This window comes from Balaenoptera musculus, chromosome 4 (genome assembly GCF_009873245.2).
Source record: "Balaenoptera musculus isolate JJ_BM4_2016_0621 chromosome 4, mBalMus1.pri.v3, whole genome shotgun sequence".
Lineage (NCBI taxonomy): Eukaryota > Metazoa > Chordata > Mammalia > Artiodactyla > Balaenopteridae > Balaenoptera > Balaenoptera musculus.
In genome coordinates, this window is record NC_045788.1 from 23,026,444 (window position 1) to 23,040,235 (window position 13,792).

General features: G+C 41.1%; 1 protein-coding gene across 4 annotated transcripts in view; it reads right to left on the reverse strand.

Annotated features, from left to right (window-relative positions):
- Positions 1–13,792, reverse strand: part of GK5 (glycerol kinase 5) — an 87,677-nt gene that overhangs the window by 46,799 nt on the left and 27,086 nt on the right. For 3 of the 4 annotated variants that reach the window (XM_036850736.1, XM_036850735.1, XM_036850737.1), the window contains exon 4: positions 3,322–3,415. The exons of the other annotated variant lie outside the window; for it this stretch is intronic. In XM_036850736.1, coding sequence (XP_036706631.1) covers positions 3,322–3,415 — 94 coding nt within the window. The remainder of the gene's footprint in view (positions 1–3,321; positions 3,416–13,792) is intronic. 4 annotated transcript variants of the gene reach the window in all.

The following is a 13,792-nucleotide window of genomic DNA, read 5'->3' on the forward strand; positions in this document are numbered from 1 at the left end:
AGCAACTATACTTTTCTGTATAAAAACTTAGATTTAGGATCCTTCAGGGATCTTCTGTTAAAATGCAGATACTTTGGCGGGGGCACACAAAAAGTACTAAGAGTTCTAATACCTGCACTTTTAGTCAACATATGAATGAGGAACACCTTTGTTCATATATTTAACAAATATTTATTGAGTACCTTCCATGTACCAAGAACTGCGCTAGGTCCTGAGAAAACAGAGTGAACAAGAGGCAGAATCACTGCCTTCTTGAAATTTACATTCTAGTGGGAAGAGACAGACAAATACTTAATCAAATCAATAAATGAGATAATCTAAGAAGACACTGGTTGTAAGATGAACCACTATTTAATGTACTAGCAAAAAAGAAAAAAATCCTGCTAGTTAAATTATGACATAATTGTAAGATATAATTTATGGTTAAAATGACCGAAAAACCCCTGATGATTAGAAAATGTATCCTAGTTAAAAATCATCCTTTTCAAAATTGGAAAAAAAAGTATGTCTTATAACTCATACATTGCTGGTGGGAATGCAAATGGTACAACCACTTGGGGAAAAAGTATGGCAGTTTCTTACAAAATAAAACATGCAGTTACCCTATAACCTAGCAATCATCCTCTTGAGGTATTTATCTCAGAGAAATGAAAACTTATGTTCACATAAAATTCCATAAACAAATGTTCATAACAGCTTTATTTGTCATAGCCCAAAACTGGAATTAGCAGAGATGTCCCTCAACAGGTGGTACATCTACCACTGAATACAACTCAGCAATAAAGAGGAAACAAGCTATTGATACATGTAACAACCTGCATTCTCCAGAGAATCATACTAAGTGAAAAAAGCAAATCAAAAAAATGTTTTATGCTGCATGATTCCACATATATAACATTTTTGAATTGAGAAAAATGTGTAATGGAGGACAGATTAGTGGTTGCAAGGAGCTAGGGATTGGAGAGGGTGGGGAGGTACACGGGAGAGCGGTGGATGTGGTTGTGAAAAGCAACATGAGGGAGGGATCCTTGTAGTGATGGAACTGTTCCCCGTCTGTTCATCATCCTTGTGGTGATAGATAAGTGAACATATGGAAAAAACTGTATAGAAACTAAAACACATACACATACCTACAAACGGAAGTGAGTACAAGTAAAACTGGGGAAATCTGAATAAGATCTATGGATTATATTAATGTCAATATCCTGGTTGTAACATTATGCTATAGTTTTGTAAAATGTTACCACTGGGAGAAACTGCAAAGCCTGTAAGGGATCTCTGTATTATTTCTTACAACTGCATGTGAATCTACAATGACCTCAATTAAAACTTCAATTAAGAAATGTACAGCTCAGAGTCTCTGAAATTTGATGAGTGCTGTGAAAGAAATAAAGGACAGTAATAGAGATCGGACTGGGGGGTGAGGAGCGCTACTATGAATAGGATGGCAGAGAAGGGCTCCCACAGAGGAGGTGGTGGTGAGGCTGGGCCCTGAAGGATGAGAAGCATCCAGCCATGGTGGCAGAGAGAGCCCCTTGCAGACACGAGGGCCTTCAGGTAAGAAAGAGCTTGAGGGCTGGCAAGGCTGGAGCCTAATCCTTAGCAACTTCAGGGAGAGAGGGGTCTGGGAAGGGGTCAGAGCTGGAGACAGGGTCAAACTCTGGTAAGGAGTTGGGACTTTTATGCTAAAAGCAAAGAGAAGCCTTAGCAACCAACAGGCAAGAATCGGAACAGTGAGAGGAAGCATGGGTGCCTGGCGTGACTGGAGGAAACTGTGGTGCCAGGAGATTGCCACCACGCCTCAATTACTTCACCACTTTGCCTGCGGGCAGCCTTGGCTAAACGCACGACCTTGGTGCCAGCTCTGGCACATCCTCCCTAAACATTTCCAAGAACCTGAGTCAACAGACCATAAGCATCTGGAAAAGGATGATTATAGGGTAGAGTTCCTTCACTGGCAGGACCAGCTCTGCAATTTTGTGCGCTAAACTCCATGAGCCTGTTTGTGTGCATTTCTCTGCTAAGAGAGGCCAAAACTTATATCATATACCTGTTCAATATCAAGTAGACAAGTGCTTTAAATGCTCAGTTTTGTGCTTGATGTCAGTTTTTCATCACAATTTGAGATCTGGGGCTTATACTACAGAAATAAATGTTTTCACAATTTATTTTAAAAGGAATAAAAGTTTTATCAAACACCTCACTGACTAACTTAAGGAACATCTAATGACTTGACCTATTAAAAACTAAAATTATATATTAAAGTGTAACACTGCACATTATAAATAGTATAATTTTAAATTATATCAAAGTTCACAATATTTCCTTATAACCACTTTCAACTCTCTTACTCAATATTTCCTTATAACCACTTTCAACTCTCTTACTCAATATTTCCTTATAACCACTTTCAACTCTCTTACTCTCAACTCTTACTCTTACTCTTACGTTTATCTTTCCCATAAACAGCACCTCTCAGTATTCAGCCTCACAAGTTATTAAAGCAAGGTGCATTTTTATATATTAAACTAACAAAAAAAATCATTGTGGGTGAGCCTATGGCAGATTTGTTTCACTCGTGCATTGCTGTCATATTCTATAATGTATTCAAGTTTGTTTTCATATAAAATTAATGTCTCCGAACACTTATCAAGGAAAACTGATGCTCCGGATACTCCCCATGCGCCACCTGGTAGGGGCAGCCTAACTGAGAAGGCATTTAACTGTGCGGCATTAGAAGCATTAGAACAATCCATATGCAATACTGATTGTAAGACCAAATATTGCAGGTTTCACCATATGTGAGGAGCTGGAAAATTGTCTCGCTCTTTAACTCGGTAGTCTCACACTTCGGAGTGAGATGCCACTACTGCTGTCACTGTCGTCATCAGTGTCATCATTTGCCAGGCATCATGGTGAAAGCTTGTGGCAGTCAGCTAGTTATCTCTCTCAATATCCATTAACCATTTTTATAACAAAAGATGATAAAATCTGGACATAGTCTGTATCTTTTCTGGACATAGTCTGTATTTTTTCGATTTCTCCAGGAACGGGAATGAATTCTCACTCACTTGTGAACCTCTGGTCCACCCCAAACCTCCTCAGCGGTTCCTGACGTGCAGCTGTTAAGGACTTCAGTCCACCACCACGCCCTTGGGTGACTACTATTAAATTTCACTGGGGTGGGGAGTGTGCATGTGTGTATTCTCTTCTTAATGTCCTAAGACATCATCAGTAGATGATACAGTTCTGCCTACGGCTAAAGGACATTTACAGGAAAAACAGTAACATCCAAATCACAGAACATAAGAAAAAGATTACCTTCATTAAAAGAGAACTATTCCAAGATTTTACAAGTTCAATAGCTCTTAGGTCTTGCCAACTAATGAAGTTGTGGAAATGCTTTCCCGTTTTCCTAAGAAAAATGGAAACAGTATTTTGAGACTCAATATAAATCAGAGACTATATTATATAAAAGATCTGTCACAAGAGAAAACAAAATTAGAAGCCAAACTGTTAATTTCAACATATGATTTAATTAATTGGGGCTTTCTGAATGCCTTCTTCTCTTTGACTTGATAAATTGAACACACTTTGTAACAATTATGTGATGTACAGTATAAAATTTTAGATCAGATTCTATCCAAAAACTATTCTTTTTGAAGCATTACAATGTGTACACTTCCAAAAACAAAACTGATGAAAAGCCTTCAAAGACTTGCTTATACAATTTTAAAAGCAAGAAAAAGAAGCCAGTACTTTCTCTTTTCATTGTACTTATCTTAATATACACAATCAGATAAAAACTTCTGTACCTACAGAAGAGCTAAAATGTAGCCTGAGCCTGTTTTTTTTTCTTTGTAAGTTTATTTATTTATTTATTTTTGGCTGCGTTGGGTCTTTGTTGCTGCACGTGGGCTTTCTCTAGTTGCAGCAAGCGGGGGCTATTCTTCATTGCGGTGCACGGGCTTCTCATTGTGATGGCTTCTCTTTTTGCAGAGCACAGGCTCTAGGCACGCGGGCTTCAGTAGTTGTGGCATGCGGGCTTCAGTAGTTGTGGCTCGCGGGGTCTAGAGCGCAGGCTCAGTAGTTGTGGCACACGGGCTTAGTTGCTCCGTGGCATGTGGGATCTTCCCGTATCAGGGCTCAAAGCTGTGTCCCCTGCATTGGCAGGCTGATTTTTAACCACTGCACCACCAGGGAAACCCCTGAGCCTGTTTTATACCTCTCAACTTTAGGACTGGTTCAGCCCCTGACTGGCAACCTACCCAGGCTTCCCAAAATTTGTCCAAGAAAAAGAAATTCAACAAACTCTGGGTCAATACTACAATAAAAGCACAGCACTAAGAAACAGAATAGAAATAAACTCTTTATCCTTTGAGGCTCCTACAAATCAACCACTGCCATCCACTCAGCTTCAACATCCAGCCCAGGCTGGCCTTCTGTGCTCCCTCCAGGCCTCCTCCTGTGTGACTGTGACCACGTTCAATTCCCAAGACTGTCATTTCCCACTCTTTTTAAGCAGTCCTCACCCATGGTTACATCCTCAACTCTATCACCTGGAAACATTCTACCACCAAATTCTATCACTTTGCTATACACCTGAAACACACAAAAAAACAGGTTAATGACAGGGAAATGCCCACAGTATAATATTAAAGGGAAAAAAATCAGGATAAAAACTTTACATATATTGCAATCCCAATTTGCTAAAAAATAAATAAATAAGGCAAATTAACCAAAAAAAAAGAAAAAGAAAAAGAAATCCTAACATTCTAATATATCAGTCAATACTTCTTGCTATTATTTCAGTTCTCTCAATCTTACCCCCTAAATACCTTCCCTTCAAACTTACTGCATCCTTTAATCCCTCAAACATTCCCTTTCCTTCTTACCAACCCCTCCTAGGCTTACTTTCCTACTAGGCTTACTTACATGGTCTATCACTTTAATAACTTGCCTTCACACACTCTCTATCCTTTGACTCTCTCTTTTTTAAATTGTGGTAAAATATACATAACATAAAATTTACCATTTCAATCATTTTTAAGTGCACAGTACAGTGGCATTAATGTTGTGTAACCATCAGCACTATTTCCAAACACTTGGGCTGTTTCCAGCTTCTTCCTACTGTAAATAATGCTGCTATAAACACTGCTGTACAAATATCTGAGTCCCTGTTTTCAATTTCTTTGGCTATATACCTAGGACTAGAATTGTTGGGTCATATGATAATTCTGTGTTTAGTTTCTTTTTAATTTATTTATTTATTTATTTTTGGCTGTGTTGGGTCTTCATTGCTGCACGGGGGCTTTCTCTAGTTGTGGTGAGCGGGGACTACTCTTTGCTGTGGTGCGAGGGCTTCTCATTGTGGTGGCTTCTCTTGTTACGGAGCACGGGCTCTAGGCTCACGGGCTTCAGTAGTTGCAGCACGTGGGCTCAGCAGTTGTGGTGCACGGGCTTAGCTGCTCCGCGGCATGTAGGATATTCCCGGACCAGGGCTCAAACCCGTGTCCCCTGCATTGGCAGGCGGACTCTCAACCACTGCGCCACCAGGGAAGTCCCCTATGTTTAGTTTCTGAGGAACTGCCAAACCGTTTTCCACAGCGGCTGCACCATTTGACATTCCAGCAACCAGTATGTAAGAGTTCCAATTTTTCCATATCCTCACCAACACTTGTTAGTTTACATTTTAAAAATTATAGCCATCCTGGGAGATGTGAAGTGGTATCTCATTGTGGTTTTGATTTGCATTTCCCCAGTGACTAATGATACTGAGCATCTTTTCATGTGCTAGTTGACCATTTGAATATTATTTAAACCCTTTGTCCATTTATGAATTAGGTTTAGGCTTTGGTGTTGTTGCTGAGCTGTCAGTTATTTATATTCTCTGGATATTAATTCTTTATCAAATATATGATTTGCAAATATTTTCTCCCATTTTATGAGCTTTCACTTACTTTAAAGTGTCCTTTTTTTTTTTCTTTCTGTTTTTCACCTTTATTAATGGGATCACAGCATTCACGTATTAATGGGATCACAGCATTCACATACATTCACATATATCATGAACATGGTACTTCTTTTTCCTTTAGTGATCCAAACGATCACGATTATCATTACTACAAATCAGAGAAGTGATTCTCCTATTGTTATTTTTTAATAAATTTTTTTATTTATTTATTTTTATTTAATTATTTTTGGCTGTGTTGGGTCTTCGTTGCTGCGCACAGGCTTTCTCTAGTTGCAACAAGAGGGGTCTACTCTTCGTTGCGGTGCACAGGCTTCTCACTGCGGTGGCTTCTCTTGTTGTGGAGCACAGGCTCTAGACACGCGGGCTCAGTAGCTGTGGCTTGCGGGCTCCAGAGCGCAGGCTCAGTAGTTGTGGCGCACGAGCTTAGCTGCTCCGCAGCATGTGGGATCTTCCCGAACTGGGGCTCAAACCTGTGTCCCCTGCACTGGCAGGTGGATTCTTAACCACTGTGTCACCAGGGAAGTCCCTCTCCTATTGTTTTAGTCCTCCATCTTAAATTACAAACCAAACATACCAAGACACATACCTTCCATATTACATGCTTCAGTCAGTTTTCAGATATCTAACTGTAGATTTAAGATTTCAATGGCTATAAATTTTTTCAGACATTTTTAAAATGCAAATTATATGTTATGTCAAAATAATTTCAGCACGACTTTATTTCTTATTATTCTGTATTAAATTTAGGGCTATTCTCAGTTTCTACTTTGGACAGTTCCAATAGTTAAGAAAATTAAAGAAAAATCACTCATCATAAATAGATGAAAATATCTTGAGAGTATTCTTTGATGCACAAAAGTTTTTAATTTTGATAAAATTCAACTTATCTATTTTTTTCATTTGTTAGCTGCACTTTTTCTTTTTTTTTTTTTAAATCTTATTTTGGCCGTGCAGCATGCAGAATCTTAGTTCCCTGACCAGGGATCGAACCTGCACCCCCTTCTTTGGAAGCGCAAAATCCCAACCACTGGACTGCCAGGGAAGTCCCTGTTAGCTGTACTTTTGATGTCATTTAAGAAGTCATTGCTGGGGCTTCCCTGGTGGCGCAGTGGTTGGGAATCTGCCTGCCAATGTGGGAGACGCAGGTTCGAGCCCTGGTCTGGGAGGATGCCACATGCCGCCGAGCAGTTGGGCCCGTGCGCCACAACTGCTCAGCCTGCGCTCTGGAGCCCGCAAGCCACAACTACTGAGCCTGTGCTCCTAGAGCCTGTGTTCTGCAACGAGAAGCCACGGCAATGAGAAGCCCATGCACTGCAACGAAGAGTAGCCCCCGCTCGCTGCAACTAGAGAAAGCCCACAGGGCAGCAATGAAGACCCGATGCAGCCAAAAATAAAGTAAATTAACAAATTAAAAAAAAAAAAAAAGTCATTGCTAAATCGACAGTAATGGAGATTTCCTGTTTTCTTCTAAGAGTTTTATAGTTTTCTCTTTTAAAGTTAGTGTTTGATCCATTTTTTTTTAGTTAATTTTTGTATGTGGTGTATGGTAAGAGTCCAACTTCTTCCTTTTGCAAGTGGATGCCCAGTTTTCTCAGCATCATTTGTTGAAAAGATTGTTCTTTCCCTATTGTCTGATCATGGCTCCCTGGTTTAAAACCCAGTGACCACCGTATTAGTTTCCTTGGATTGCCATAACAAAGGTCACAAATTGGGCGACTAAAACAATAGCAGTGTATTGTCTCACAGTTCTGGAGGCTAGAAGTCCAAAATCATGGTGTTAGCAGGGCCGTCCTCCCTCTGAAACCTGTAAGGGGATCCTCCCTTGCCTGGGAGGATCTGGTAGTTTGCAGCAATCTTTCCTTCTTCACATGGTGTTCTCCCTATGTCTGTCTTCACATGGCAGTCTTCATATGAGGAAACCAGTCATATTTGATGAGGAGTCTACCTCATCCTGCATTATGATCTCATCCTAATTTAAATAATACATCTGCAATGACCCTATTTCCAAAGGTTACGTTTTGAGGCATTGCTGTTGAGTTATTTCCCCCAAATCTCCTTCGCTCCTAAGTGTGAGATTACTGAGTCAAAGAGTAAGATAATTTTCCAGCTCCTCAAGTGTGATGAAACCTGCAATATTTGCTCTTATAATCAATATTGCATACTGATTGTTTTAACACTTTTAATGCCACACAGTTAAATGCCTTCTCAGCTAGGCTGCCCCTTCCAGATGGTGCATGGGCAGTGTTTGGAACAACAGTTTTCCTTAATAAGTATTTGGAGACATTAATTTTAGATGAAAGCAAACATGAATATATTATAGAATATGAGAGCAATGCATGAGTGAAACAAATATGCCATAATCTCACACACACTGATTTTTCTTTTTGTTAGATTAAGACATAAAAATGCACTTTGCTTTAATAACTTGTGAGGCTGAATACTGGGAAGTGCTGTTTACAGGAAAGACAGAGTAATTAAAGGAGTTGAAAAGGTTTTAAGGAATGGCATGAATCCTGAACTGTATGGTTTTATACAGTTTTTATAATGTGTAATATCATACCTTAATGTATAATTTCAGTTTTTAACAGATAAATTCAAACATTCCTTAAGTTGACTAATTACTTAACTCAGGTAAGTGAGATTTTTAAAACTTTTATTCCTGTGAAAGTAAGTGTAATAACTCTAGAAATCTGGTTTTCCCACTCCGCAGGGATTGCCAGTTCTTCCTGGCTGAGGGCTGGAGCTGTCAGTTTGTGACTTTTCCAAACTACTTGGGCAAAGTATGTATTCCTCGTTGGTGTGTGGTCGCTGAAGTTTCTGAAACGTCTGTTATGTTTTCTCTGTGATCGGCTAGTGATCTGACAAACATTTTCTAAAACGTGTGGCCTCGCAAACCCCCAAAAGATACTGGCCCTTTAAATCTTCCAATAGACGCTGCCAAAGGAAGCAACTGCAGCTGAGACGGCCAGAACCTAGGTAAGCATCTGTGCCAATTCTGCAGGGCATTGCAAAATCTACCAAAGTACATAGGCACACATTTCGGTAGGACAAAGTTCTCAGCCCTCATTCCTGGAATGAGGGCCGCTTTCCCCACATGTGCAGTAGGGCTGAAGAATGGAGGCTGGTGGCTGGTTTGCACATGTCCTCTCTTACCCAAGGATAGCAGCCTCTACCTTTATCCAGCAGTCCCCTAGCTGTTATAAGGTCGGATCAGATTCCAGAGTTCTGAAAGAGCTTATTCCAAACTCTCCAAATCAACAGTTGCTTTGGTGGAGGGACCAACCCCTATAGCTTCCTACTCCACTATTTTGGTGATGTCACTCTCTACCCCTTGACTTACAAGTTAACTATGTACCTTTTCAATACCTAATCTGGGATTAATCTAACTTTCTTCTGGATTCATTTTCAATGTCAGAACCATTGAGAGGAGTTGGAGGAATGTCCCATAGCCTTGTGAATTGGTACCATACCTATGGGATACAAGCTCATCTGCTCTCTCAAAGTCACTTAAAATGATGAAAGTCTCTCTCTTGTCCCTAATTAGTTTCCTCTCCATTCCCCACCAATGGCACATCTAACTTTTCACTAGATTTCTCAAGCCCTAGGCCACCACTTGCCTCCTGTTTCTCAAGGGAAGTAAGGACACAGGGAATGACTTTCCTCAACTCCCTACTCCTCCAGCTACACCTACAGCGATGGTGCATCTCTCTCGGGCCAGAGGAGAAGCTTTCCCTCTCCAAGTCTAAGGCTGGCACCTCCACCTGTACTCTCTTTATCCATGCCTTCCTGTCTCTTCTATCACTTCATTTCGCAAACATTCCTGCAACTGTCTTCTCTAAACTTGCTTAAATCTCCCCATCTTTGACCCACGATGCCTCCCCACCCAACTAAGCCCTCTCAGGGTTTCCGTATCACTTCCTACTATCTCAACTACATACAATTCAAATGCAATTTAGATTCCCAATCATTCATGAAAATTACATTCACTACGGTCATCAATGGAGTTATTTATTTATTTAGTATTGCTTTTTTTTTTTTTTGGCCGAGTGGCTTGTGGGATCTTAGTTCCCTGACCAGGGATTGAACCCTCGCCCTCAGCAGTGAAAGCGCCAAGTCCACTGGATCTCCAAGGAATTCCCACCAATGTATTTCTAATTCCCAGATTTACAGGATCCTTTTCCATCTGACTTGACCTTTCTGCAGTATTGGCTCCAGACAATCACTTCCTCCTTCCTAGAACTGTCACTTTCCTAAGTTTCCATGGTATCGCTGTACTGTTTCTCCTCCTGCCTTTCTAAGCACACCTTCCTGGTTTGCTCTGCAGATTTTTCTTCCTTTGACTGCCAGGTACATGCTGATATTTGCTGGGGGCTGCATCCGTGGTCCCCTTCTCTTTTCAACTAGCTGCTCTCTATTGAGAGCAATTTGACCCACACTCATAGACCCTCCCAATCCTCATCTCTGGGGCCAGCCTCTCACTTAAGTTCCATCCCCTCACACATAGACAGCGGCCTGCCTCATACCTCCCAAGACTGCCCACACCATCTCAAATGCAACATGTCTAACCAAACTTGCTGCTCCTCTTCCTCCAGTGTGTCACACCTGAGGCCAGTGGTATCCTTCAGGGGCTTCAGCCAAAAACTTGGCAGGGGGTGCAGGAGGGAGGAGCGGGGAGGGGTTCATCTTAAGTCCTCAGAGAGAGCCCTTAAAGTCCCTGGAGCTTACATTCTAATGGGGGGTGAGAAACAAATGAGTTAATAAAAAATATTATTTCATACAATGACAATGCTATGAAAACATTGGCATGGTAAAGGAATAGAGTAACTGGGGGTGAGTTGTTTTTTTTTTTTAACAGCATTTATTTTTTTAAAGTATTTTATTTTATTATTATTATTATTATTATTTTTTGGCCACGTGGCATGCAGGATCTTAGTTTCCCCAACCAGGGATTGAACCTGCGCCCCCTGCACTGGAAGTGCGGAGTCTTAACCACTGGACCACCAGGGAAGTCCCTGAGGTGTCTTTTTGATATGAGATCAGAGACCTGAATAAGCAATAGCTGTCAAAGAGACTTCCAGTTTCAGCCTCATTCCCTCAAACCCACTGTCCATGCTGCTTTAAGAATACTCTTTCTAAAATATAAATTTGGTCACACTGCTCTCCTGCTTAACAGCTTTTGAGTTTCCCACTGCTTATAAGGGGTAAGCTCTTTACCACAACCAATGGCCTTCTCTGGTCTGGGTCCCTGCCTTCCCCTCCAGGTTCATCGCAATCAAAGCCTTGAGTGCCTACTATGTGCCAGGTACTGTTCTCAGTGTGAAGGACGCCATGAGGACAGGGCAGACGAAAGTCCCAACACTCATGGAACTTCTTACTTCTATGGGAGAGATGTAATTCTAAAAATGTGTAAATAAGTAAATAAAAATTTTAGACATGAAGTGATTTTAGATATGAAAAATTTTAGTGATGAGTGATATGAAGAAAATAAAATGGTAAAGTTACAGGTAAATAAAATGGTCAGGGAAGGTCCCTTAGAAGAAGTGCTCTTTGAGGTGAGTTCCAAATGATGAGAAAGGGAAGATCTCGGGTAACAGAGCTCCAGGCAGGGGGAACAGCAGGCACAAAGCTTGAAGGCAGGAATCGGTGGGGAGTGCTCAAGAAGCAGGCCGCGGGGTGGATGCAGCACAGAGAATAGGAGGAGGGTTGGTCAGAGGGGAGGTTAGAGTCAGGAAGGAGTCAGAGCACTTGGGTGTGGTGCCTTCCCGATGTCACTGCTTGAATTCCAGAGCCCTTTATCTTGTTTATTTTTTATTTTTTGGCTGCACTGCACAGCTTGCAGGATCTTAGTTTCCCGATGAACCGCGCCCTCAGCAGTGAAAGCGTGGAGTCCTAACCACTGGGCTGCCAGGGAATTCCCTCCAGAGTCCTTTAGATGCTTCAGACGCACCATGTTCTTGCATCTCCCGCCTCTGCCAGTGATTTGCTCTCCCCACTAAGGGAACTCCTACTTATCCTTCGAGACTTGGCTCTGTGAAACGTTCCCTAACTCCCACTTCTAGGCTATTCAGTCACCCACTACGGCTCCCTCATTAAGGTATAAAGCAGTCCTGCAGAGCAGACATCTGTCAGCTGCACCCTCACTATGTACACGTCTGGATCTAACACTAGACTGTGAGCCTCCTGAGGGAACAGTGGATTCACTTTCAGATTCTCACCACCTAGCCCAGATACGAAAGAGGTATTTGATAAATGAATAAACGCTGCTCTGCTAATGAGAACTATCAGATTGGGTTTGTCAGAAATGAAATCTATTGATATATGATTATTTGGAGCCATTCTACAACAGCATCTACTTACACACTTAAATCTGATTTTTTTCACTGGTTCATCAAATATTTATACAGCAATTTCTGCCAGAAGCTGGGGATACAGCTGTGAACAGAGACATGGCATCGTTGCCCTTATGAATATATTTTCTACCAGGGAAGTCAAACAAATAATCAATTACTCAATTGCTTACTTACAAAAGGAATAAGTCCTATGAAGGAGAAATAAAGGGTACCATGAGTGTCTTAACGGGGAGACTCTGCCTAGTCTGGGAGGTCAGGAAAGCCTTCTTTGAAAAGTGACAACAGAATTGAGCTCCGAAGGATAAGTAGGAACAAACAAGGAGGGTGAACATTCCCAACAAAATGTATTATATGTCCAAAGGTGCTAAGGCAGGATGGGGCATGATGTGTTAAAGGCTGGTGTAGCTGAAGAACAAAGAGGGGAGAAGATCACAAAGTGAATGTGGCATCATTAACTCATAACATGGTAGAAGACGATATATAATGCTGATCTCAAGTAATGGCACATGTTTCAACATTCACTTGCAGTGACTTACGTTTGTTTTAGCTCTATCAACAGTAAAAGGAGAAAGAGAGGGAAAACAAGAATGCAGTATTGTAAATGAACTGTCTTAAACCTCTCTAACACAGTGTACCATTCTGTGGCTCTTAATCTATTTTGTGCCATAAATAATTGCTAAGAACCATTAACACAAGTAGCAAGTGCCACAATAAAAGTTATATTTGGTGCTGAGTGAATGCAGACTAATTTAGATACTTGCATTATGAGACTGTAAATTCCTGGAGGGCTGCTGTTCTGATGCATCTTTATATTCAATTCAGCAACTAGCACAATGCCTTACTCGCGATGAGCCCTCAAACAGTTACCAAGTGTATCCCCGTGCAGGGACTCATGGTTTATATTACTAATTGGAACACACCCTGATCTGAGGTTAGTTGGCAGAAGCCTCCCTGAGAGACACAGTGACAGAAGAAATAAAAGAACTCAAGATTTTTTTTTAGAACAAAGTGAATTTGAAACAACGAAAATGGAGGAGTTATCATTTACAGTTGTTTTAGAAAACAGGCTAAACACAACCACTGATCAAATATGTTGAAAAAAATTTTAACCTGAAGCATTTGAAGAAAACTCAGGACTGAAAAAAGTTAATAAAAAAAAAAAAAGAGTTTCGGTGAATAGGCAGAAGATGGCAGAGTAGAAGGACGTGTGCTCACTCCCTCTTGCGAGAGCACCAGAATCACAACTAACTGCTGAACAATCATCGACAGGAAGACACTGGAACTCACTAAAAAAGATACCCCACATCCAAAGAAAAAGGAGAAGCCACAATGAAATGGTATAAGGGGCGCAATCCCCATAATATCAAATCCCATAACCACTGGGTGGGTGACTCACAAACTGGAGAACAATTATACCACAGGAGTTCACCCACTGGAGTAAAGGTTCTGAGTCCCACATCAGGCTTCC